General features: G+C 41.0%; 1 protein-coding gene across 1 annotated transcript in view; it reads left to right on the forward strand.

Moving 5' to 3' along the window:
* The window catches only part of LOC129825984 (fibrinogen C domain-containing protein 1-like), a 165,777-nt gene that overhangs the window by 26,450 nt on the left and 111,584 nt on the right, over positions 1-27,743 (forward strand). Inside the window, exon 2 of the mRNA XM_055886203.1 lies at positions 15,330-15,815. Within this exon, the coding sequence (XP_055742178.1) occupies positions 15,330-15,815 (486 nt within the window). The remainder of the gene's footprint in view (positions 1-15,329; positions 15,816-27,743) is intronic.

Raw genomic sequence — 27,743 nt, forward strand, 5'->3', positions numbered from 1 at the left:
TGTGGTGTTCCCTGGTGCGCAGCTAAATACTGCCAATAGGGCAGACCTGTCACTCCAAAAGCTCTCATTCGGTCTCACATCAAGCTAGACACCCCATTCAACATTCTATTGCCTGTTGACATCTAGTGGAAGGCGTATGAAGTGCATACAGATCCATAAATATAAGGCAATTGAACAGGCAAGGCCTTACACAGAGCCCCATTTTCAGAATTTTCACTTCCTGTTTGGAAGTTTGCTGCCAAATGAGTTCTGTTTTATTCACAGACAGTTTTAGAAACTTCAGAGTGTTTTCTATCCAATAGTAATAATAATATGCATATCGTATGATCTAGAACAGAGTATGAGGCCGTTTAATTTGGGCACAATTTTTTTCCAAAGTGAAAACAGCGCCCCCTATTAAGAAGAAGTTAACATGCAGGTAAAAAAATAGGTCAAACGGATTTAAGTTTCCCTGCATTAAAGTCCCCGGCCACTAGGAGCGCCGCCTCTGGATGAGCGTTTTCCTGTTTGCTTATGGCCGTATACAGCTCATTGAGTTCGGTCTTAGTGCCAGCATCGGTTTGTGGTGGTATATAGACAGATACAAAAAATACAGATGAAAACTCTCTTGGTAAATATTGTGGTCTACAGCTTATCATGAAATACTCTACCTCAGGCGAGCAAAACCTTGAGACCACCTTAGAGTTCATGCACCAGCTGTTGTTTACAAATATACATAGACCGCCACCCCTTGTCTTACCAGAGGCCACTGTTTTTTCCTGACGAAATAAAACCCGCCAGCTGTATGTTATTCATGTCGTGGGCAGCCATCCCCTCCGGCGCCATGAAATGACAGTACATGGTATTGTTGATACCTTTAAACCAGTGATATGGAACAACGAAATTTACATTTTAGTAATTTAGCAGACATTCTTTTTCAATTATATGGTTCATTGACCCGCTCAAGGACAGATTTTTCACCGCGTCAGCTCGGGGATTCAAACCAGCGACTTTTCAGTGACTGGCCCAACACTCTTAACCGTTAGGCTACCTGCCACCCATTCTCATACCAGAAAACTGTAGTTAACTGTTATTACACTGAAGTCTGGATGTGTTGATCATAAATAAGAGTCATGGGAAAGCTGCAAACACATTAGGAGAATGCCGGAAATGTCCAATTAGCCTTCCGATGAGATCATTCCAACAGACAGTAGTAGATCATGTGTTTCTTAAAACTCCAAAGATTTGTTTCGTGGGGTCTCTGTATTCTAGACTTCACTCCTTTCCATTTGGTATGGCTGATGTCGACCTTCTGCCAACATCTTCCAAGTTTCTAAACAACACATTGCTATGCATTGTCTGTGTTGCCCAGCTAATGCATTCTGTTCTGATTCATTCTGACCTATAGAGTTGCTGTGAACTGAACAGACTGGATTACTGTGATTACCACCAGTGGCTGAAACCTTTCCCTTCCTTCCCTCCAATGATAAAATATTTCCATTTGCTTTCCACTTAAATGAGAGCTTACTGTTCATTTATCGTTGTAGTTGCAGGCAGGGCTGGGTCAAGGTGGGGGATAATTAGATGTATAATATTACAAATAATAACAACACATTGAATTGAAATTTTAATGTATATTTTCTACCTAGTGGTTGGTATTCATTTGATCTTATGGCAACATGGCTCCTAATTGATAGTTCTCCCCTGAGATGTATCTGTTCTCCACCACTGATTTCAATATGACCTTTGAAATAGTAATGAACTAGAATTGACCTATTACGAACCCCATTACCACCTCATGATTCATTCATTCATATTATATTTTAACATTGATTTCTAAGTCTTTATGCAACCGACTGATAGCAACTTTTTTCTGTTTAATGTAATAACTTTGAAAACAGCACAGGCACCATGCACTCAGTGGCAGTTATTTGCTTTTTCACTCCCTTATGACATACACAAAATAGTCCAAATTGGTGAACTGAAATGAAAAAAATAACTTGTTTCAAAAAATTCTAAAAAATAAAAAACAGAAAAGAGATGCGTGCATATGTATTCACCCCCTTTTGCTATGAAGCCCCTAAATAAGATCTGGTGCAACCAATTACCTTCAGAAGTCACAATTAGTTAAATAAAGTCCACCTGTGTGCTATCTAAGTGTTACATGATCTGTCACATGATCTGAGTTTATATACACTTGTTCTGAAAGGCCCCAGAGTCTGCAACACCACTAAGCAAGGGGCACCATGAAGGCCAAGGAGCTCTCCAAACAGGTCAGGGACAAAGTTGTGGAGATGTACAGATCAGGGTTGGGTTATAAATAAATATACGAAACTTTGAGCATCCAACGGAACACCATTAAATCCATTATTAAAAATTTGAAAGAATATGGCACCACAACAAACCTGCCAAGAGAGGACCAAAACTCACAGACCAGGCAAGGATGGCATTAATCAGAGATAACCCTGAAGGAGCTGCAAAGCTCCACAGCGGAGATTGGTGTATCTGTTTATAGGACCACTTTAAGCCGTACACTCTAGAGCTGGGCTTTATGGAAGAGTGGCCAGAAAAAAAGCCATTGCTTAAAGACAAAAATAAGCAAACACGTTTGGTGTTTGCCAAAAGGCATGTGGGAGACTCGACAAAACATATGGAAGAAGGTCAGATGAGACTAAAATATAGCTTTTTGGCCATCAAGGAAAATGCTATGTCTGGCGCAAACTCAACACCTCTCATCCCCCCAAGAACAACATCCCCACAGTAAAGCATGGTGACAGCATCATGCTGTGGGGATGTTTTTCATTGGTAGGGACTGGGAAATTGGTCAGAATTGAAGGAATGATGTATGGCGCTAAATACAGGGAAATTCTTGAGGGAAACTTCTTTCAGTCTTCCAGAGATTTGAGACTGGGACAGAGGTTCACCTTCCAGCAGGACAATGACCCCTAAGGGGAAACATGTAAATGTCTTGGAATGTGTGGTATGACTTAAAGATTGCTGTACACCAGCGGAACCCATCCAACTTGAAGGAGCTGGAGCAGTTTTGCCTTGAAGAATGGGCAAAAATCCCAGTGGCTAGATGTGCCAAGCTTATAGAGACATACCCCAAGATACTTGCAGCTGTAATTGCTGCAGAAGGTGGCTCTACAAAGTATTGACTTCCGGGGTGTGAATAGTTATGCACGCTGAAGTTTTCAGTTTTTTTGTTTTATTTCTTCTTTTTTTCACCCAAAAATATTTTGCGTCTTCAAAGTGGTAGGCAAGTTGTGTAAATCAAATGGTACAACCCCACAAAAAAATCGATTTTAATTCCAGGTTGTAAGGTAACTAAATAGGAAAAATGCTAATGGAGTGAATTATTTCGCAAGCCACTGTATCAGCTAGGGTGGATGTAGGTCATTATAAGGATTGGAAGTCTGTTTGATGTCAGACTTGTACCTCTGGGTTGAGCGGCAAACCCTCCTCTATAAGAGCTCTACAGCAGATGGAGGATATATTGTCTCCTATCAGGCCTGTGGAAAAAGTTTCCGGAGCCCGGCTCCAGCCTGCAAGACAAATCGCTGTCCACACATGGCTGCCTGTCATTGTAGTCCTCTGAAAGAGCAACCTGCATACACAATTGTCACTGCAGCTGGAGACCAGGTCATTATCCACAGGAACTGGTTGTAGACTTCAGGCAGAGGAGAACAAAGGAACAGAGGAAAAAACATACCGACTTTCAGGCAGAGTAGGCACACCTACGTTTAGACACACTACACCACACCACACCCAAATGTATAGAAAGTACCGATACAGTCCTATTTCTGCAGGTGTTTACCTAGTATTCATTAAGACACCTTATGATAATAATGGATGCAATCTGGCACTTATTTGAAGTAACTTCCTCATCCCAAAGGATAGGGGTGCTTGTTTAAATTAATCACAAAGAAAACAAACCATAATTATTAAGCATGTTTATCATTTACGCATGTACAGTTAATACAAGGTCAAAAAAATTGCACACTAAAATTGTGTAACAAAATGGTTCCAACCGTACATGTAGTGTGGTCAGCAGTTGTGGTCTCTGGTTAAAATGAGACATGTCTAAGGGACTCCCGGGTGGCGCAGTGGTCTACGGCTGTGCCACCAGAGACTCTGGGTCTGAGCCCAGGCTCTGTCGCAGCCGGCCGTGACCGGGAGGCCCATGGGGCGGTGTACAATTGGCCCAGTGTCGTCCAGTTTAGGGAGGGTTTGGCTGGCAGGGATATCCTTGTCTCATCGCGCACTAGCAGCTCCTGTGGCGGGCCGGGCGCAGTGCACGCTGACCAGGTCCCTAGGTGTACGGTGTTTCCTCTAACACATTGGTGCAAATGTCTTCCGAGTTGGATGCGCGCTGTGTTAAGAGGCGGCTTGGTTGAGTTGTGTTTCGGAGGATGCACGGCTCTCGGCCTTCTCCTCCCCCGAGTCCGTGCGGGAGTTGGGAGTGATGAGACAAGACAGTAACTACTAACAATTGGATACCACGAAAAAGGGGGTAAAAAAAAAAAAGTCTAAATAAAATGAGACGTCTGTCCGAAAAGAGCCGTCATCCTTAGTTTCTACCAGAAAGCTCTGCTGAATTGACAAACAGAACAGTGGTTGCAGACCAGTGGAATTGCGCTTTCGTAATAAAATAAGTTCTTCCCAACATAGAGGCTCATCATTTCTTCCTGATATGAGGTAAAAAGGAGTTTCCCTCTTTTCATTTTTTTTATGGCTTTGCATCATGTTTACTGCTTACTGTACGTTCCTCACCTGATGAATATGCATCCGGCCAACCATTATCTTAACATTGTACAAGATCAGTACAGTTCAGCTTAACGACAATTGGATTTGAGCTTTCTCCTAATTTTTGCTGATATACAGCCATGACCATTGCACTCACCATCAGTTTCTCAATTAGACACAGCGTCCCTACCACTGAATGGATCTATCGCTCAGTATTGTCCTAAATACACTCTCACTGTGGTGTGAGGAAAAGGTGCAGATATCAGTGAGGAAATTCAATGAATGCTGACACAGAGCATCAGGGTGGCCTGTGTGTTATCCCCTCTTGGCTAAAGGATCAGACAAACAAACACACAAGACGGAGTCTTAATCACCCAGCCGCGGAGGAGTAAGTTGACTACTGATTCCGGAGCACAAAGAGTCCCCTCTGGCCGTTTCATTAGATATGCTGGACCGTTTAAAAAGACAAAGAAGTCCATGTCACCAAGACACATTGGGTGTTTCTGTACGATAACATAATTAGGTTAGGGAGTTTTTTCAGTGACAGTAATCAACAGAAGAAAGTTTTTTGTAGCCAGCTATCGATATATGGTATAGCCCAGTTTTGCACTATAGATGTGCAGCTTTGCCACATCGAAGTAGGAACCCAGTAGGAAATATGCCTAAAGCCATTTTAAAGCTCAACGGTAAGCTGCAGTATCTGGTTTCCTTATTACAGACCTATTTGTATGGATTGGTGCTCTCCCAAAGAATTATGTTAGAGTACAGTATGAGACATCCTCCTCTTGATTTGGGCCAACTCTTATAGCTTTCAGGGATTATTATTCTCCCATGGCCGTGAGGTCCAAAAGTCAAACGATTTTCTTCTTTTTTTCCCTTCCGTGCAGCCCTCCCCTACCCCAAAAGCTTGCCATTTACTTCATAAGTCTGGCTTATGGGTTTGTATGACCATGTGCTAAATGGGCTCTCAGCAGTATACTCTGGTAAACAAAGCAATCACTGTGTATTTATTCCTCTTCTCACTATTTATATATTTAACTCCACTTTGACTCTGCATTGTTGGAAAAGGACCCATAAGTAAGCATTTCACTGTTAGTCTACACCTGTTTACGAGGGTGGGTCTATAATCAATTTACCATTGATTAAACAGAAAAACATGACACTGTTTATGCATGGATGACAATCATAGCATGTCAGTGGCGAAACGGCACCAACTCCCTCCTGAGTATGCTTGAAAGCATTCCGTGTTGGTTTTGAAGGTGAGCTAATTCACGCCTCTTATCTCTGGCACCTTGTGCCAGCTGCTGTTTGCAGATGCCTGTCAGATTGAATCCACTGCATGTGTGGTGAGAACATTAGAAGGGGTCACTTTGAATGTCAGGAAGTTTGCTTTAGCATTAACATCACACAGGATATCCAAATTTGAGGCAAAAACAACAACACAGGTAGTGGTATACATTATGTAACTGTCTGTCTGCCCAAAGACTGATCTAGGACCCATGGTCTTTTCCCAGCCCCAAGTGGAAAACCAAACAGTCTTGACATCTGCACTGACCTTCTAGAAAACGGAGAGTTCTCATTGTCTACCATCCCCAGTAAAGCCTCAGGACAGCAGGCCAGTTAGGGGTTGGCACTGAGGAGGAGCAGTTACATTTCCTGCATGATTTTTAAAATATAAATCCACTTGGTAAATGTTCCCCATTAAAAAAAATACATTAAGGATGAGCTAAGTAGATACCGACTGCAGTGATAAAAAAATCCTGCTCCTCTGGTGTGTGTAAAGCTCGAACCAGGCCTTTTTGTCATGTACTGTAATTAAATGAAATCACTGCAGCGTCAGCCTCATTATTCCCAGCCGGCAGGAGGGTCAAGGTTTTTAATTAGGTGACAGGCTTTTAGCATGAGACACGTATCCTGGAGCCTGCATGCACTCCCTGTATCCATAGCACAGGTACGCCGTTAAGGCCAACACCCCTGCTCAAGTCATACCAGAGGGTCAGATGAGAGAACTTCATGACTTTCATTATCCCTCTGCTTTTTAATGGTACAGAGATCTGAGCTAGCTTCCACTCTGCAGTCTTCCTCGTAGGGTATGTGTTTCAAGTGGCACTCTATTTCCTATATTGTGTACTCGCTTCGACCATTTCGAACTTCCCTTCTGCCTCCCTCAACATAGAAAACTGTAGCTCAGTTATAATCAAATCGAGGACAAGCTTCCTCTGTTTGAGTAAGGGCCACATCTTAGAACAGCTCAGATCCTAGGTTTTCTGCTCAAGTGGATTATTGTGTGTATAGTGTATCAGGGTAAGCTGTGATCAGGGAGCTATTCAACCACCGACTGACAATTAAGAGCCTGATAGCCTCCCAAATAGCACCGATCAGCGTTATGTAGTACAAGCATATACTGGCCTTGTACAGGAGAATGCACTGTAGCTCTGTTACAGGCAATAGCTCCTAGTGTTACAGTGTTAAAACAGTGTTAAACAAATCAAAATATATTTTATATTTGAGATTCTTCTAAGTAGCCACACTTTGCCTTGATAATGCTATGCACAGTCTTGGGATTCTCTCAACCAGCTTCATAAGGTAGTCAACTGGAATGCATTTCAATTAACAGGTGTGCCTTGTTAAAAGTTAATTTGTGGAATTTCTTTCCTTCTTAATGCATTTGAGCCAATCAGTTTTGTTGTGAGAAGGTATGGATGGTATACAGAAGATATCCCTATTTGGCAAAAGACCAAGTCCATATTATATCAAGAACAGCTCAAATAAGCAAAGACATGAAGGTTGGTCAATATGGAACATTTCAAGAACTTTCAAAGTTTCTTTAAGTTCAGTCGCAAAAACCATCAAGCTCTATGATGAAACGTGCTCTCATGAGGGCCGCCACAGGAAAGGAAGACCCAGGGTTACCTCTGCTGCAGAAGATAAGTTCATTAGAGTTAACTGCACCTCAGATTGCAGCCCAAATAAATGCCTCACAGAGTTCAAGTAACAGACACATCTCAACATCAACTGTTCAGAGGAGACTGCGTGAATCAGGCCTTCATGGTTGAAGTGCTGCAAAGAAACCACTACTAAAGGGCACCAATAAGAGGAAGGGACTTGCTTGGGCCAAGAAACACAAGCAATCGACATTAGACCGATGGAAATCTGTCCTTTGTACTGATGAGTCCAAATTTGAGATTTTTGGTTCAAACCGCCATGTCTTTGTGACATGCAGAGTAGCTGAACGGATGATCTCCACATGTGTGGTTCCCACCGTGAAGCATGGAGAAGGAGGTGTGATGATGTGGGGGTGCTTTGCTGGTGACACTGTCAGTGATTTATTTAGAATTCAAAGCACACTTAACCAGCATGGCTACCAGAGCATTCTGCAGCGATACACCATCCCATCTGGTTTGCATTTTATTTTATTTTTTACCTTTATCTAGGCAAATTCTTATTTACATTGACGGCCTACCCAACCGGCCAAACCCTCCCCTAACCCAGACAACGCTGGGCCAATTGTGCACCGCCTATGAGACTCCCGATCACGGCCGGTTGTGACACAGCCTGGGAACAAACAAGGGTCTGTAGTGACGCCTCTAGCACTGCAACGCTGCACCACTCTGGAGCCCTACAACTGGGACTTTCATTTGTTTTTCAGTTGGACAATGACACAAAACACATCTCCAGGCTGTGTGCTATTTGACCAAGTAAAGTGATGTAGTGCTGCATCAGATGACCTGGCCTCCACAACCACCCAACCTCAACCCAATTGAGATAGTTTGGGATGAGTTGGACCGCAGAGTGAAGGAAAAGCAGCCACAAGTGCTCAGCATATGTGGGCACTCCTTAAAGACTGTTGGAAAAGCATTCCTCATGAAGGTGGTTGAGAGAATGCCAAGAGTGTGCAAAGCTGTCAAAGACAAAGTGTGGCTACTTTGAAGAATCTAAAATCAAAAATCTATTTTGATTTGTTAAACACTTGATGGCTACATGATCCCATATGTGTTATTTCATAGTTTTGATGTCTTCACTATTATTCTATGTAGAAAAATAGTAAAAATCAATAAAACCCTTGAATGAGTAGGTGTGTCCGAACTGTTGACTGGTACTGTGCATATGGGACAATCTTATGACAGCTGTAATATTTCCATTAGTCACTGTATGCTCATCTGCCCTTATTTCTGAGACTCATCCGATGCGTACATTTTTTTTATGTAAAAACAGGTCCACCTCAAAATGTCCCTTCCCTTTAGGTTAGGCTCAATTCCATTGTGAGTACTTGACACTTCACCTTTCACAGTCCAAAGAAGCAGTCAGTAGTTCTGTCACCCCCTTTCTCCTTCTGTGACTCACCAGCAGTGAACTCTAGTCCTGAGGTGTTCAATGTCACTGCCTGTCTTGGCCTTGTCTGACAGCACCAGGTGAAACAGGAGATGGAGAGGAGGAAACGAGAGAGGAAGGAGAGATGGGGTAGTGGAGAGGTAAAGGAAATGAAAAGTGGAGGACAGTAGAGGAGAGGAACAAGGGCGGCTCGTCCTGTTCGACAGCTCCCTGCTGGTGCTGCCCAGGCCTGTACTCCCAGTCAGCTTTTCTCTCTCTCTGCTGCATGGACGGATAAAAGTTCTCAAATACTGTCTCTGCTCAGCAGAGTGTGCCTTTCCAATCCCAACCCAAGTGGCTAACAGGGCCAGAGGTGGCAGAGATGCCAAGATATGAATGTCTGCTTTTGAGTTGTCTTATGTCAGATTCAAGGGCACGACGGTAGAACGGGATATGAGAGGTGACAACTTGCCTGGCTTTCAAATTATTTCAAATAGTGATACACACAGACATCTCTATGTGGCTGCTTTGGTATTGCTTTACAAAGGGTAAGTAGCAGAATGTTTAGGCTCACAGGAAAAGTGTGGAGCCACAGTATTCTCTGCTCTTCCTCGGCTAGATGTGTTCAGAGGGTTTTCATCTCTACAATAAAGGCTAATAATTCTTGCAGACAAGCGACATTGTTGCTTTGGTGTAACACATTTATCTCGTGCAGCATGGCGCAGCAGGCTGGACTCCTTTGTGCACATTAATTATCTTTAAAATAAATATGACAATGCCTGCAGAGGATGCTGTGGGGAATAGGATAGGGAGTAGCTCCAGACTGTGGATGGGCCAGGCTGGGCCTAGGTTTAACATGCTGAATGCTCCACTGCAGCTGTGGCACTAAATCAATGACTGGCTGTATTTCTCATATCCTCTATGACACTGTGCCACCGCAAATGTTAAAAAAAAATATATATATATATTATAATAAACTGTTGCAATATGTATCACTGATGTATTTTGTTATTGTCAGAGTCGTGTGCATATGTGGCAGGGAAGTCAGGCGCAGGAGAATCAAACTTAAGGTAATGGAGTTGTTTAATAACAATAAATAAAACCTAACTCCAAAACTATAATAACAATAATACAAAGTGGGTAGGAGGACCCGTCGCGCACCAATACAAAACAACACGGAACTGAACATCAAACAATCTGAGAAAGACATGAGGGGAAACAGAGGGTAAGATACACAACAGGTAATGAGTGGGATTGAAACCAGGTGTGTAGGAAGACAAGACAAAACCACTGGAAAATGAAAAATGGATCAATGATGGCTAGAAGACCGGTGACGTCGACCGCCGAGCACCGCCCGGACAAGGAGAGGCTTCGACTTCGGCAGAAGTCGTGACAGTTATGTCATGTTCACGTTTTGTGACGTGATGGTCAGGTTGTATACTGATAAAATTACTTCTTTTAAATATTCTTACAGACCAGAAAAACACATTCTTAACTTGTTGCAATCTGGTTCTCTTTCCCAGACCGTCTTAATTTAGTCATGACTCACATCTTTACCTGGTTGTAATCTGGTAATTTGGCTTCTCTACAATCACAAAGGACTGTTTATAAACATCCTATTCCAAATTGTGTCCACTGGATAACTTTATAGAGTACATACAGTACCAGGATGCAATATATACTGCATGAGGAAGCTGACATTATGACCATGCTATCAGTGTGTGCCATTTGTAAGAGAAGAGACAAGGACAAGGCATGAAAACAGTACTCCAGGGTCACACAAGTAGACACAAATTGAAATGGCATTTGAAAAACAGCAAAAAATATAATAACAAAAAATAACTCTGAACGCCTATAATAAAACATTTAAAATGCCTGCAAAGCAAGGCCTTCAATGTGGCAGTGACAGGGTGCCTTAGTCCTAGTCTTTGGCCCTCCTGTGTCAATCACTTAATTTGTCATTATAGCTAACTGTATGAAGTGCAATTGTATAGTAGTTCATTCATGCAGATGCACATGCGCACAAATGCACACACACTCAAACAAACAAACACTAGTTCTCCCACAGTTGAGAGGGCTGTTATGTGGAGACGCCTAGCCAATGCACAGATGATTGAGCTGAAAGCCAAGACCCAATTTATTTCCTGTCCCACTCTCCTTTCCTCCCCTGCAGAGATGCTTGCCTCAGCACCATGATGCAAAAGAGGAGAAACACAAAATGCAGATTCGGAGAGGAGTTGGTTTTCCAAACCCCTTGTCAGCCCAAAGCAGTTGGAAGTGAAATATTGCAAAGCCTACTGTAGTTCCGATTTAGGTTATATTCTACAATGGATGTCGTTAGTATGCCTTGGATATTAAACAATTTTAGAATTGTCTGTGTTTAAGGATTGTGAGACAGACTGAAGTGGACTGAATAATTTGTCTAGTGGTGAGAGTGGTTTGCTATGAGTAGATGGGTAAGAGGTGAGGTTGGATCCTAAATAGTTTCTTGCCCATCTCAATCAATGACTTATTCACGAGTTGAAAGGGAAATTATGTACAGTATTTCAAGATATCGATTTTTATTTTGATGTTGATGTAAATGGAATGTATCCACAAGTTTGAGTTACACACAAATATCTCATGTTAGGATTCAGCCTAAAAGTCTATCTTGCTTTAGTTACGATACCTACACTGATGCGATCCATTCAGGAGGCAGTCCTAAACCCTTTATAAGGCCTATATATACTGAACAGAAATATAAATGCAACATGCAACAATGTCAAAGATTAAGATTTTACTGAGTTCATATAAGGAAATCAGTCAATTTAAATAATTGAATTATGCGCTGATCTATTCTGTTATAATCTCCACCCGGCACAGCCAGAAGAGGACTGGCCACCCCTCATAGCCTGGTTCCTCTCTAGGTTTCTTCCTAGGTTTTGGCCTTTCTAGGGAGTTTTTCCTAGCCACCGTGCTTCTACACCTGCATTCTAGCTGTTTGGGGTTTTAGGCTGGGTTTCTGTACAGCACTTCGAGATATTATCTGATGTACGAAGGGCTATATAAAATAAAAAATAAAATAAAAAATAAATAAAAAAATAAATAAAAAAATCTATGGATTTCACATGACTGGGAATACAGATATGCATCTGTTGGTCACAGATACCTTAAAAAAAAGGTAGAGGTGTAGATCAGAAAACCAGTCAGTATCTGGTGTGACCACCATTTGCCTCATGTAACGCAACACGTCCTTCAAAGAGTTTATCAGGCTGTTGATTGTGGCCTGTGGAATGTTGTCCCACTCATCTTCAATGGCTGTGTGAAGTTGCTGGATATTGGTGGAACACACTGCCGTACACATCGAACCAGAGCATCCCAAACATGCTCAATGGGTGACATGTCTGGTGAGTATGCAGGCCATGGAAGAACTGGGACATTTTCAGCTTCCAGGAATTGTCTAGAGATCCTTGCGACTTGGGGCCGTGCATTATCACTCTGAGAAAAGCGAGGTGATAGCGGCGAATCAATGGCACGACAATGGTCCTCAGGATCTCATTATGGTAGATCTGTGCCCACACAACGCCATACACGTGGTCTGCGGTTGTGAGGCCAGTTGAGCGTACTGCCAAATTATCTAAAACGACGTAGGAGGCAGATTGTTGATGAGAAATGCTCTGGTGGATATTTCTGTAGTCCGCATGCAAATTGCATCCTCCCATCTGTAGTATTGTGTACATTTTAGAGTGGTCTTTTATTGTTCCCAGCACAAGGTGCACCTGTGTAATTATCATGGTGTTTAGTCAGCTTCTTGATATGCCACACCTGTCAGGTGGATGGAGTATCTTGGCAAAGAAAAATACTCACTAACAGGGATGTAAACACATTTGTGCACAAAATCTGAGCGAAATAAGCTTCTTGTGCATATAGAACATTTCTAGGATATTTTATTTCAGCTCATGAAACATGGAAGCCACACTTGACATGTTGTGTTGGCATGCTGACTGCAGGAATGTCCACCAGAGCTGTTGCCAAAGAATTTGCTTGTTTCTCTACAATACCATAAGCTGCCTCCAACATAGTTTTAGAGTATTTGGCAGTACATCCAACAGGCCTTAACTGCAGACCACGTCTAACCATGCCAGCCCAGGACCACCACATCTGGCTTCTTCACCTGCAGGATCATCTGAGACCAGACACCCGGACAGCTGATGAAACTGTGGGTTTGCACAACCAAAGAATTTCTGCACAAACTGTGAGAAACCGTCCAAGACCCCTTGACTTTTTCCACATTTTGTTACGTTACGGCCTTATTCTAAAATGGATTAAATAGTTTTCCCCCTCATTCATCTACACACAATACTCCATAATGACAAAGCAGAAACAGGTTTTTAGAAATTAGTGCAGATTTATTAAAGATAAAAAATGGAAATATGACATTTACATAAGTATTTAGACCCTTATTTTCAGCGATTACAGCCTTGAGTATGATGGTATAATGCTACAAGCTTGGCACACCTGTATTTGCGGAGTTTTTTCTATTCTTCTCTGAAGATCCTCTCAAGCTCTGTCAGGTTGGATGGGAGGTGTCACTGCACATCTATTATCAGGTCTCTCTAGAGATGTTCGATCGGCTTCAAGTCCGGGCTCTGGTTGGGCCACTCATGGACATTCAGAGACTTGTCCCGAAGCCACTCTTGCATTATCTTGGCTGTGTGCTTAGGGTCGTTGTCCTGTTGGAAGGTGAACCTTCCCCCCAGTCTGAGGTCCTGAGCATTCTGGAGTAGGTTTTCATCAAGGATGTCTCTGTATTTTGCTCCCTTCATCTCTCCCTCAATTCTGACTAGTCTCCCAGTTCCTGCCACTGAAAACATCCCCACAGCATGATGCTGCCACCACCATGCCTCACCGTAGTGATGGTGCCAGGTTTCCTCCAGACATGACGCTTGGAATTCAGGGTAAAGAGTTCGATCTTGGTTTCATCTGACCAGAGAATCTTGTTTCTCATGGTCTGAGTCTTTTCATTGCCATTTGGCAAACTTCAAGCGGGCTGTTATGTTCCTTTTCCTGAGGAGTGGCTTCTGTCTGGCCACTCTACCGTAAAGGCCTGATTGGTGGAGAGCTACAGAAATGGTTGTCCTTCTGGAAGGTTGTCTCATCTCCACAGAGGAACTCTGGAGCTCTGTCAGAGTGACCAACAGGTTCTTGGTCACCTCCCTGACAAAGGTCCTTCTCCCCCGATTGCTCAGTTTGACCAGGCAGCCAGCTCTAGGAAGAGTTTTGGTGGTTCCAAACTTCTTCCAGTTAAGGATGATGGAGCCGACTGTGTTCTTGGGGACCTTCAATGCTGCAGACATTGTTTGGGTACCTTTCCCCAGATCTGTGCCTCGACACAATCCTGTCTCGAAGCTCTACGGACAATTCCTTCGACCTTATGGATTGGTTTTTGCTCTGACATGCACTGTCTACTGTCAGACCTTATATAGACAGGTGTGTGCTGTCCAATCATTTGAATTTACCACAGGTAGACTCCATCTCAAGGATGAACAATGGAAACCTGAGTTCAATTTAGAGTCTCATAGCAAAGGTTCTGAATACCTTTATTAAAAATAATCTAAAACCTGTTTTCAGTTGGTCATTGTGTGTAGATTGATGAGGAAAATGTTATCATTTTTAGAATAAGCCTGTAACGCAACAAAATGTGGAAAAAGTCAAGGGGTCTGAATACTTTCTGAATGCATTGTATGTCACCCATTGAGCATGTTTGGGATGCTCTGGATCAAAGTGTACAACAGTTTGTTCCAGTCCAGCTCGTTACAGTATATCCAGCAACTTCGCACAGCCATTGAAGATGAGAGGGACAACATTCCACAGGCCACAGTCAACATCCTGATCAACTCTATGCGAAGGAGATGTTGCGCTGCATGAGGCAAATGGTGGTCACACCAGATACTGACTGGTTTTCTTATCCAAGCCTTTACCCTTTTTCTTTAAGATATCTGTGACCAACAGATGTATATCTGTATTCCCAGTCATGTGAAATCCAGAGATTAAGGCCAAATGTATTTATTTAAATTGACTGACTTCCTTACATGGACTGTAACTCAATAAAATCTTTGAAATCGTTGCATGTTGCGTTTATCTTTTTTGTTCAGTGTAGTGTGACTTTGCTTATAAATGATTTGTGAAGCATCTATGTAGTGCTTATGAAGCCTTTATGATTTTTCTATAAAACCTGTATAAATTGTTTGTGTAAAGTCGGTCCTAATCTCATGCTATTCTCTCCTCTCTGTGTCTCTCACCTGTCTCCCCAGAGGATGGGCTGTAGCTATTTCCTGTGCACCATTCTGTTCTTCGTGGCCGTCCTCCTGGCCATCATGGCAACTGGTACCATCCTACTCATGAACCACTACCAAGCTCCACCCCCCGGCACCAACGACGGCCCCCCACTCATCTCCACCAACCACGACGAGGGCAACGCCCTGGTGACGGTTGAACGGGGCGATGGTTCGCGCATCAACATCTTCATCGACCCCAACTGCCCCGACTACAACAACAACTTCATGCGGCTGGAGGCCGTGCAGACGTCGCTGCTCCACTCTCTGACCGGCCATGACACGGACCTGAAGTCAGTGAAGGGCCAGGACCGAGCCCTGCTGGTGAAGCTGGCTGAGGAGGTGGCCATGCTATCGGGCCACGCCAGCCAGCTTAAGTTGGAGTACGAATCTCTGAGGCGAGGCCAGGGGAACCTGGGACAAGAGCTCAACACTCTGCAGACGGAGCAAGGCCGGCTTATCCAGGTTAGAGGCCTTCCCTAAAAGCTCCATAGGCCCCAAAGCCCCATTCCACCACTGACCCAGTGAATGTGGGAGTTTAATGGTTTCTTTTCTTAGTGTATTTTATCCAAGGCGACTTCCACAACTCTACCATTTGTTTTCTAGCTGAGTATGTTCTGCACTGGAGTAGACCAGGTTATTTACTGTGCTCAAGGGCTCATAACTGCACTATTCTCCATCTGAATTTCAGGCCCCCAACCTTCTGGTAAACCTTCTGATAACTATGTATGTAGGCCTACCATTTAATGCTTGGCTCTACTGCTGCATAAACTGATGAAGCCCATATACACTGAGTATACAAAACATGAACACTTGCTCTTTCCATGGCAGACTGACCCGGTGAATACAGGTGAATGCTACGATCCCTTATTGATCTAATTTGTTAAATCCACTTCAAGTCAATGTAGATGAAGGGGAGGAGACAGGTTATAGAATGATTTTTAAGCCTTGACAATTGAGACATGAATTGTACGTGTGCCATTCAGAGGGTGAATGGGCGAGATAAAATATTTAAGTGCCTTTGAATGAAGTATGGTAGTATGTGTCAGGCGCACTGTTTTGTGTCAAGAACTGCAACACTGCTGGGTTTTTCACGCTCAACAGTTTCCCCGTGAGTATCAAGAATGGTCCACCACACAAAGGACATCGAGCCAACTTGACACAGCTGTGGGAAGCATTGGAGTCAACATGGGCCAACATCACTTTGGAACGCTTTCGACACCTTAAGAGTCCATGCCCCGAAGAATTGAGGCTGTTCTGAGTGCGGGAGGTATTCCTAATGTTTGGTATACTCAGTGTATAGTGTATGAAGATTTTTGGTTTGATTAATAACATGAAGGTTGATCTCCCGTCCTTCTCACTACTACAATCTAGCTTCACCAGACTAGATTAACCTACAAGAAAAGTGTTCATGTGTTTAGGAAAGTTGGTTCAGATCACAAGCCTCATGTTCTCCAACTCTTAATAGAGGTCGACCGGTATTGTCGGTTCAGCTCTTTTGACTTGAACAGTTGTTTTTTCCCGTTCAGCACTTAATTCAAAGTCACTCATCCGATCAATTCTGAGCATGGTAAGAATGAAATGAGTTGTTTTCACATAATCTGCAATATCGCACTGACAGCCTCACAGTGAGAGGAGTTCCTTCTCAAGTACCTGTGTAAACATTTTTTCGAAGGCCCCCCCACACACAGTACATACACACAACTATTACTGTGAGTTTCTCACTGAAACAAAATACACCATTGTAAACTGATTAGATGGACGGAATGTTAGAACATGCTAACGAAATTACAGTTAACGAAAATGTACGCTTTATCCAGTATAAACTAATGTACAGTGGCTTGCGAAAGTATTCACCCCCCTTGGCATTTTTACTATTTTGTTGCCTTACCACCTGGAATTAAAATAGATTTTGGGGGGTTTTGTATCATTTGATTTACACAACATGCCTACCACTTTGAGATGCAAAATATTTTTTGTGAAAAAAAAAGAAATGAGACCAAAATAAACAGAACTTGAGCGTGCATAATTATTCACCCCCCCCCCCCCCCCCCAAAGTCAATACTTTGTAGAGCCACGTTTTACAGGAATTACAGCTGCAAGTCTTTGGGGTATGTCTCTATAAGCTTGATACGTCTTGCCACAGAGATTTTTGCCCATTCTTCAAGGCAAAACTGCTCCATCTGTTTCAAGTAGGATGGGTTCAGCTGGTGTACAGCAATCTTTAAGTCATACCACATATTCTCAATTGGATTGAGGTCTGGGCTTTGACTAGGCCATTATAAGACATTTAAATGTTTCCCCTTAAACCACTTGAGTGTTGCTTTAGCAGAATGCTTGGGGTCATTGTTCTGCTGGAAAGTGAACCCCTGTCCCAGTCTCAAATCTCTGGAGACTGAAACAGGTTTCCCTCAAGAATTTCCCTGTATTTAGTGCCATTCATCGTTCCTTCAATTCTGACCAGTTTCCCAGTCCCTGCCGATGAAAAATATGCCCACAGCATGATGCTGCCACCACCATGCTTCACTGTTGGGATGTGTTCTTGGGGTGATGAGAGGTGTTGGATTTGTGCCAGACATAGCGCTTTCCTTGATGTCCAAAAAGCTCAATTTTAGTCTCATTTGACCAGAGTACCTTCTTCCATATGTTTGGGGAGTCTCCCACATGCCTTTTGGCGAACACCAAACATGTTTGCTTACTTTTTCTTTAAGCAATGGCTTTTTTTCTGGCCACTCTTACGTAAATCCTAGCTCTGTGGAGTGTACGGCGTGCATGGCTATGGACAGATACTCCAATCTCCGCTGTGGAGCTTTGCAGCTCCTTCAGGATTATCTTTGGTCTCTTTGTTGCCTCTCTGATTAATGCCCTCCTTGCCTGGTCCATGAGTTTTAGTGGGCAGCCCTCTCTTGGCAGGATTGTTGTGGTGCCATATTCTTTCCATTTTTTAATAATGGGTCTAATGGTGCTCCTTGGGATGATCAAAGTTTCAGATATTTTTGTATAACCCAAACCTGATCTGTACTTCTCCACAACCTTGTCCCTGACCTGTTTGGAGAGCTCCTTGGTCTTCATGGTGCCGCTTGCTTGGTGGTTTCCCTTGCTTAGTAGTGTTGCAGAATCTGTGGCCTTTCAGAACAAGTGTATATATAATGAGATCATGTGACATCATGTGACACTTAGATTGCACACAGGTGGACTTTATTTAACTAATTATGTGACTTCTGAAGGTAATTGTTTTTCACCAGATCTTATTTAGGGGCTTCATAGCAAAAGGGGGTGAATACATATGGACGCATCACTTTTCCTTTTTCAGATTTTTTTTAGAATTCTTTGAAACAAGTAATTTTTTTCATTTCACTTCACCAATTTGGACTATTTTGTGTTTGTCCATTACATGAAATCCAAATTAAAATCCATTTAAACTACAGGCTGTAATGCAACTACATAGGAAAAACGCCAAGGGAGATGAATACTTTTGCAAGGCACTGTAGATCCCTTCTTCTGGAGTTTTCCAATACTGTAAATGGAGGTCCCTCCTCTTAATGTATATTTCCTGCTCTTATATGGTGTTTATAAACTCCTCATTTGTAATTCTAAAAGGTCAAATGTACAGTATTATGCTCAAACAAAGGACACAAGAAAATATAGTTTTGTGAATAAACAAATTAATAGGTTTGTTCAGGATAATAATTAAATTGTACAAAATGTGTTTTTTCTTTTCAAATGATCAAATAACCAAACATTAACAGGGCTTTCACATTTTTATATTGATATAGGTATTTAGCATATTAATATTACACAAAATCAACAGAAATATGGTATTGTATTTCACATTCATGGGAGGAAAATACATGCAATGACTGAAAAACTTGTACAAAACTTCAGCCCGGGGCTCAATGCGATCCACCAGTCATTAATTATGCTAATGTTCTGACCTGAGTCTTTATAGTCAAATGATGGTACATGGCATGGAAGATTGTTCAGATTTTGGATTTTTTGGTATTTTATTAGATTCCCCATTAGCTGTTGCAAAAGCAGCAGCTACTCTTCCTGGGGTCCGCACAAAACATGAAAAATAATACAGAATGACATAATACAGAACATCATTAGACAAGAACAGCTCAACGACAGAACTACATATATTTTTAAGGCACACAGCCTACATATCAATGCATACACACAAATGATCTAGGTCAAATAGGGGGGAGGCGTTGTGTGCGAGGTGTTTCTTGAAACCAGGATTGCTGTTTATTTGAGCAATATGAGATGGAAGGAAGTTCCATGCAATAAGGGCTCTTTATAATACTGTATGTTTTCTTTAAATTGTTCTGGATTTGGGGACTATGAAAAGACCCATGGTGGCATGTCTGGTGGGACAAGTGTGCGTGTCAGAGCTGTGTATAAGTTGACTATGCAAACAATTTGGGAATATCAACACATTAATGTTTCTTATAAAAAGAAGAAGTGATGCAGTCAGTCTCTTCTCAACTCTTAGCCAAGAGAGACTGGCATGCATAGTATTTATATCAGCCCTCTGATTACAATTAAGAGCAAAATGTGACACTCTGTTCTGGGCCAGCTGCAGCTTCACAAGGTCTTTCCTTACAGCACTGGACCACATGACTGGACAATAATCAAGATGAGACAAAACTAGAGCATGCAGAACTTGCTTTGTGGAGTGTGGTGTCAAAAAAACAGAACGTCTCTTTATACGGCTAGACCTCTCCCCATCTTTGCAACCATTGAATCTATATGTTTTGACCATGACAGTTTACAATCTAAGGTAACGCCAAGTAATTAAGTCTGCCAAACTTGTTCAACAGCCACACCATTCATTTCTAGATTCAGCTGAGGTCTAGAACTTAAGGAATTATCTGTACCAAATACAATACTCTTAGTTTTAGAGATGTCCAGGACCAGTTTATTACTGGCCACTCATTCCAAAACAGTCTGTAACTCTTTGTTAAGGGTTTCAGTGACTTCATTAGCTGTGTTTGCTGATGTGTATATGGTTGAATCATCAGCATACATGGAAACACATGCTTTGTTTAATGCCAGTGGCAGGTCATTGGTAAAAATAGTAGAGGGCCTAGAGAGCTGCCCTGCGGTACACCACACTTTGCATGTTTGACATTAGAGAAGCTTCCATTAAAGAAAACCCTTTGAGTTCTATTAGATAGATAGCTCTGAATCCACTATATGGCAGAGTTTGCTAAGCCATAGCACTTAAGTTTCTTCAACAACAGGTTATGGTCAATAATATCAAAGGCTGCATTGAAATCTAACAGTACAGCTCCCAAAATCTTGTTATTATAAATTTCTTTCAACCAATCATCAGTCATTTGTGTCAGTGCAGTACATGTTGAGTGCCCTTCTCTATAAGCATGCTGAAAGTCTTTTTAATTTTTTTACAGAGAAATAGCATTGTATTTGGTCAAACACAAATTGTTTCCAACAGTTTGTTAAAACTTCTCACGAGTCACCATCCCGGATCCGGGAGCATCCTCATCAGTAAAAAAGCTGACTAGCATAGCGCCACAAGTAAATACTAGCATATAAATATCATGAAATCACAAGTCCAAGACACCAAATGAAAGATACATCTTGTGAATCCAGCCATCATTTCCGATTTTTAAAATGTTTTACAGCGAAAACACAATATGTATTTCTATTAGCTAACCACAATAGCAAAAGACTCAACCGCATATTTTCACAATTTTTTTACCGCATAGGTAGCTATCACAAAACTGACCAAATAGAGATAGAATTAGTCACTAACCAAGAAACAACTTCATCAGATGACAGTCTTATAACATGTTATACAATAAATCTATGTTGTTCGAAAAATGTGCATATTTCAGGTATAAATCATAGTTTTACATTGCAGCTACAATCACAAATAGCACCGAAGCAGCAAGAATAAATACAGAGAGCAACGTGAAATACCTAAATACTCATCATAAAACATTTATGAAAAATGCATGGTGTACAGCAAATGAAAGATAAACATCTTGTGAATCCAACCAATATTTCAGATTGTTTAAGTGTTTTACAGCGAAAACACAATATAGCATTATCCAGAGATATTTTGGACAGTCACCTAATCTAATCAAATAACTCATCATAAACTTTACTAAAAAATACATGTTGGACAGCAAATGCAATCGCCGTGTTGGAATTCTAAAAATAACTTTAGTACGACATACAGCTTAAGTTATAGCGTGCAGAAAATAGTACTAAACAATTTCCACAGAAATACGAAATAACATCATAAATGGTTCCTACTTTTGCTGAGCTTCCATCAGAATCTTGTACAAGGAGTCCTTTGTCCAGAATAAATCGTTGTTTGGTTTTAGAATGTCCTCTTCGCCTGTCGAATTAGCAACCTTAGCTAGCCAAGTGGCGCAAAGATGTCCATCTTCACCAAACGCAGAGAACGGAAAACGCCAAAACTCCCGATAAACGTTCAATAATCTGATAAAACTATATTGAAAAAACGTACTTTACGATGATATTATCACATGTATCAAATAAAATCAAAGCTGGAGATATTAGCCGACTATACCGAAAGCTTTTCAGAAGGCAATCCAGGGTTCCTTCCCGTGCCTTGCTGGACAAAGGAAATTTGGGGTCACGTCATTCCAGGAGCTCTTGTTCGACATCAGATCAAGCTAGACACCCCATTCCACCTCCCACTGCCTGTTGACATCTAGTGGAAGGCGTATAAAGTGCATGTATATCCATAGATTTCAAGCAAATGAATAGGAAGGCCCTGGAACAGAGCCTTGATTTCAGATTTTTCACTTCCTGTCAGGAAGTTTGCTGCAAAATTAGTTCTGTTTTACTCACAGATATAATTCAAACGGTTTTAGAAACTTGAGTGTTTTCTATCCAATAGTAAAAAATAATATGCATATTGTACAAGCAAGAATAGAGCACGAGGCAGTTTAATTTGGGCACGATTTTTTACAAAGTGAAAATAGCGCCCCCCTATTGACAAAAGGTTTTAAGAGCTGGCAGCAAGCTTATACAGTAGGTCTTCTGTTAGAACCAGTGAAGGCCGCTTTACCACTCGCATAATTCTTTTGGTTTCCCTCCAGGCCTGAGGACAAAGACTTTACTCTAGGCTCAGATTAAAAATATGACAGATAGGAGTGGCTATAGAGTCAGCTACCATCCTCAGTAGCTTTCCATCTAAGTTGTCAATGAAAGGAGGTTTGTCATTATTGATCGTTAACAATAATTTTCCCACCACTCCCACACCAATTTAACACAATTCTAACTTGCACTACTTTCCTTTCATTATTAGTTTTTTTATGCATGAATATAATTGCTCAATGTTTGTCGTGGGCATTTCCTGCATAAGTTTGCCCACTTTGCCAATGAAATAATAATTAAAATAAATGGCAACCGCAAATGGTTTTGTGATGAATAATCCATCTGATTCGATGAAAGATGGAGCTGATTTTGTCTTTCTGCCCATAATTTCATTTAAAGTACTCCAAAGGTTTTTTCCATCATTCTTTATATCATTGATCTTGACTTCATAATACAGTTTCTTCTTCTTTTTGTTTAGTTTAGTCACATCATTTCTCAATTTGCAGTAAGTAAGCCATGAGCTGCCAGACTTATTAGCCATTCCTTTAGCCCCATCTTTTTCAAGCATACAGTTTTTCAATTCCTCATCAATCCATGGATCCTTAACAGGTGCATGTTTATCAATAATTAGAAGAAGCAATTTCATAAATTCATCAAGTGCAGCGTCTGGATACTCCTCATTAATCAGATCAGACCAACAATTTTTTTTAACATCATCCACATAAGAGTCACAGCAAAATCTTTTGTATGATCTATTATACACTATTTTAGGCCCAGCTGTTGGAACTTTGGCTTTCCTGGATATAGACATTATATTGTGATCACTGCAATGGGTACGGATATACAGTTGAAGTTGGAAGTTTACATACACTTAGGTTGTTTTCAATTTTCAACCACTCCACAAATGTCTTATTAACAAACTATAGTTTTGGGAAGTCGGTTAGGATATTTACTTTGTGCATGACACAATTAATCTTTCCAACAATTGTTTACAGACAGATTATTTCACTTATAATACACTGTATCACAATTTCAGTGGGTCAGAAGTTTACATACATTTAGTTGACTGTGGCTTTAAACAGCTTGGAAAATTACAGAAACTGATGTCATGGCTTTAGAAGCTTCTGATAGGCTAACCGACATAATTTGAGTCAATTAGAGGTGTACCTGTGGATGTCTTTCAAGCCTACCTTCAAAATCAGTGCCACTTTGCTTGACATCATGGGAAAATCAAAATAAATCAGCCAAGACCTCAGAATAAAAATTGTAGACCTCCACAAATCTGGTTCATCCTTGGGAGCAATTTCCAAACACCTGAAGGTACCACGTTCATCTGTACAAACAATAGTATGCAAGTATAAACACCATGGGACCATGCAGCCGTCATACCGCTCAGGAAGGAGACGCGTGCTGTCTGCTAGAGATGGACGTACTTTGGTGCGAAAAGTGCAAATCAACCCCAGAACAACAGCAAAGGACCTTGTGAAGATGCTGGAGGAAAGAGATACAAAAGTATCTATATCCACAGTAAAACGAGCCCTATATAGACATAAACAGAAAGGCCGCTCAGCAAGGAAGAAGCCATTGCTCCAAAACCGCCATAAAAAAGCCAGACTACGGTTTGCAACTGCACATGGGGGCAAAGATCGTACTTTTTGGAGAAATGTCCTCTGTTCTGATGAAACAAAAATAGAACTGTTTGGCCATAATGACCATCATTTTGTTTGGACAAAAAAGGGGGAGGCTTGCAAACTGAAGAACACCATCCTAACCGTGAAGCACGGGGGTGGCAGCATCATGTTGTGGGGGTGTTTGCTGCAGGATGGACTAGTGTACTAGATGGCTTCATGAGGAAGGAAAATAATGTGGATATGTTGAAACAACATCTCAAGATATCAGTCAGGAAGTTAAAGCTTGGTCGCAAATGGGTCTTCCAAATGGACAATGACCAAGAGCATACTTCCAAAGTTGTGGCAAAATGGCTTAAGGACAACAAAGTGAAGGTATTGGAATGACCATCACAAAGCCCTGACCTCAATCCTATAAAACATTTGTGGGCAGAACTGAAAAAGCGTGTGCAAGCAAGGAGGCCTACAAACCTGACTCAGTTACACCAGCTTTTTCAGGAGGAATAGGCCAAAATTCACCCAAATTATTGTGGGAAGCCTGTAGAAGGCTACTCAAAACATTTGACCCGAGGTAAACAATTTAAAGGCATGCTACCAAATACTAATTGAATGTATGTAAACTTCTGACCCACTGGGAATGTGATGAAAGAAATAAAAGCTGAAATAAATAATTCTCTACTATTATTCTGACATTTCACATTCTTAAAATAAGTGGGGATCCTAACTGACCTAAAATAGGGAATTTTTACTAGGATTAAATGTCAGAAATTGTGAAAAACTGAGTTTAAATGTATTTTGCTAAGGTGTATGTAAACTTCCAACTTCAACTGAAGCTTTAGAACAAAGTTCTACAGCATTAGTAAAAATGTTATCGGTACATGTGGATGATCTTGTTCCTGTAGTGTTTGTAAACACCCTGGCAGATTGTTTAATAACCTGAACCAGATTACAGGCACTGGTTACAGTAAGAAGCTTCCTTTTGAGCGTACAGTTTGATGAAAACCAGTCAATATTCAGGTCCCCAAGAAAGTAGACCTCTGTTTACATCACATACACTATCAAGCATTTCACACATATTCTTTAGATACTGACTATTAGCACTCGGTGGCCAAGTAAACCTGCAGCCACAACACTTCAATAACACTTGACATAAGATCTTCTCTAAGCATTACAGGTATATGGCTCTGAATATATACAGCAACACCTCCCCCTTAAGCAGTTCTGTCTTTTCTATGAATGTTATATCCTTGTATTGATACTGATGTATCATCAACTGAATTATCCAAGTCTCATAAATGGCTAATATATGAATGTAATCTGATGTTAGCAAGTTATTGATTTCATGAACCTTATTTCTAAGGCTACATCACTCAACTGTACTGTGTATTGAATCACAGTACAGTTGAGTGATGATATGATTGACAGTTGACAGTACATTTGGCATTAATCGGTGATTCTTGGGTTTGGTTAGGATTGGCCAGTCGGTGGGTAATGTAATATGTATGTATGCATGTTTTTCTGAAGGGAAACAATAATGATGATAGTACATAAATGCATAATTAGGTTATCAAATACTTTAATATTAATAAATTGTCATATGAATATACAATTAATAAACATTTCAATAGGCAAAATGAATACGTGATTAAGCTATGCAAATATACCACGTGGAATTTTAAAAGATGGGACAATCTCCACTTTTTTCACATATTTTTCTTAATATTAAAGGGGAATGGAAGCAATTCAGGAAGTTAAGCTGAGCAAAGAGATGTATTCAATCCACTAATACTGAACATGTGCTTGTAACATAGAAAACTCTCTTTTTAGTATTTTGATCTCGAACAACGTTTATTAGAGGTGTATGGGTTGCGCCATCTTCAATATCCATGGTAACGACTGAAACCAATGCTTCATTAATAGGAGCGAGCAAATTGTGAATTCTGGCATGGTGACTGAAAGTGGAGTTAGCCTATTTGATTTAGCTCTCATATTTTTTATGTAAATGTTTTCATTACTAACTTTACAAAATAAAATAGTCATTGACAATTTGAAGAGCATTTGTCATTAGGTATGAGCTAGACCTAGCTAAAACACACTGGCTAGTGATTAGATATGAAGCTAGCTAGCCAGCCAAGCAGAAGAGGGCTGCTACATGATTGCTATTTTACCAGTAAAATGCATGATGCCCAAATTATCTAGCTATAGTAAGTATTAGCTTAGCTAGCTAACTACGTACATAGCTAAATATCTACTTTTTTTGGTGATATCTATGATTCATAAAAAATAGTAAGCCTGCTGGCAGTTGATTGCAAGAAGTACTGTATCTTAACTTTAAGCCTTAAGCCTAACCCGTATAATGATAGCTAGCTATCTGTAATGACATTTGGAAGCTCAGGCTGGTAGACAGCTTGGTAACTAAATTATCCTGGTCTAGCTGGTTCGTGACTTTGCTATTTACAGTCACACATTATCATATTACCTCAGTTATGGACTATCAGATATTAAATAATATTACATGTTCTCAAATGTTAGAGTGAAAACCTTTAGATAATAAGTTACTTTGTCACCTTGTAAGCCAATTGATAACTGCAGGGTCATCGCTTGTACTATTAGGCCTATATATAAATAAGGTCTGTGTTTTCTTAAAAAGTGTTTCTCTCTCTCTTTGTATTGTAGGGCCTCTGTTAATTTATCTCTCTGGATGTATAAATAAATCCATACAACAATTTTTGATTATGTGAAACATTATTCCACTTTTCAATGCTAGACAAAGTGTTTATTTTATACTGTAAAATGCCAGATTTATATCTAACTACATTAGAAGTTTCAGAGAGGCCCTATCTGATAGCGATATTTGAAATAGAAGAGAATAATATACGTTTTTGTGGCCTATCAACTAGGTAGCTGGTAATCTGATTGTTCTCATTATCTCCAAGTAAAATACATTTCCGTCAATATTTTGGGGGAAAATCCCAGTGTATTGCATGATTGTGCATCCCGCTGATGATTGAGTGAACATCCTGGTAGTCCATCTGGCCCCGCAGCCTTGTGAATGTTGACCTGTTTAAAGGTCTTGCTCATATCGACTATGGAGAGCATGATCACACAGTCGTCCGGAACAGCTAGTGCTCTCATGCATGCTTTAGTGTTGCTTGCCTCTAAGCGAGCATAAAAGTAATTTAGCTCATCTGGTAGGCTCGCGTCTTTGGACAGCTCGCGGCGGTTGCCATCAGCAACACTCTAGATAACATAAAAACAGCCTAACCAACTCTGCCAGGGTGAGTAAAATGGTCAGAGTGAGCTGTTCTCTCATTTATGTCTGGAAGTAGCTAGCAAGCTAGCCAACATTAGCCAGTTAGCTTGGCTGCTTCACTACTGTTGTTAGGTCAGCTAGCTAATGTTATGTGTATGATCTGTGTAGTAATATTATTTGTATCTCAGAGCCATTTTCTTTGCTAGTTAAAGCGTAGTGTTAGCTAGCTAACATTGAACCTGGTTGGTTAGCAACATCATGAGTTTTGATAATGGTTCATTGTTTAGCTAGCTACATGTCTTAACAAATGACTCTACCACGCAAGAACCTATTTCAATAGAATGTTAATGATGTCACTGCGTCAACTGTTGATAGATGGTAAATTCGCTCTTACTATCTAATCTGATTTCAGAC

This window comes from Salvelinus fontinalis, chromosome 28 (assembly GCF_029448725.1).
Source record: "Salvelinus fontinalis isolate EN_2023a chromosome 28, ASM2944872v1, whole genome shotgun sequence".
In the NCBI taxonomy this organism is placed as follows: Eukaryota; Metazoa; Chordata; class Actinopteri; order Salmoniformes; family Salmonidae; genus Salvelinus; species Salvelinus fontinalis.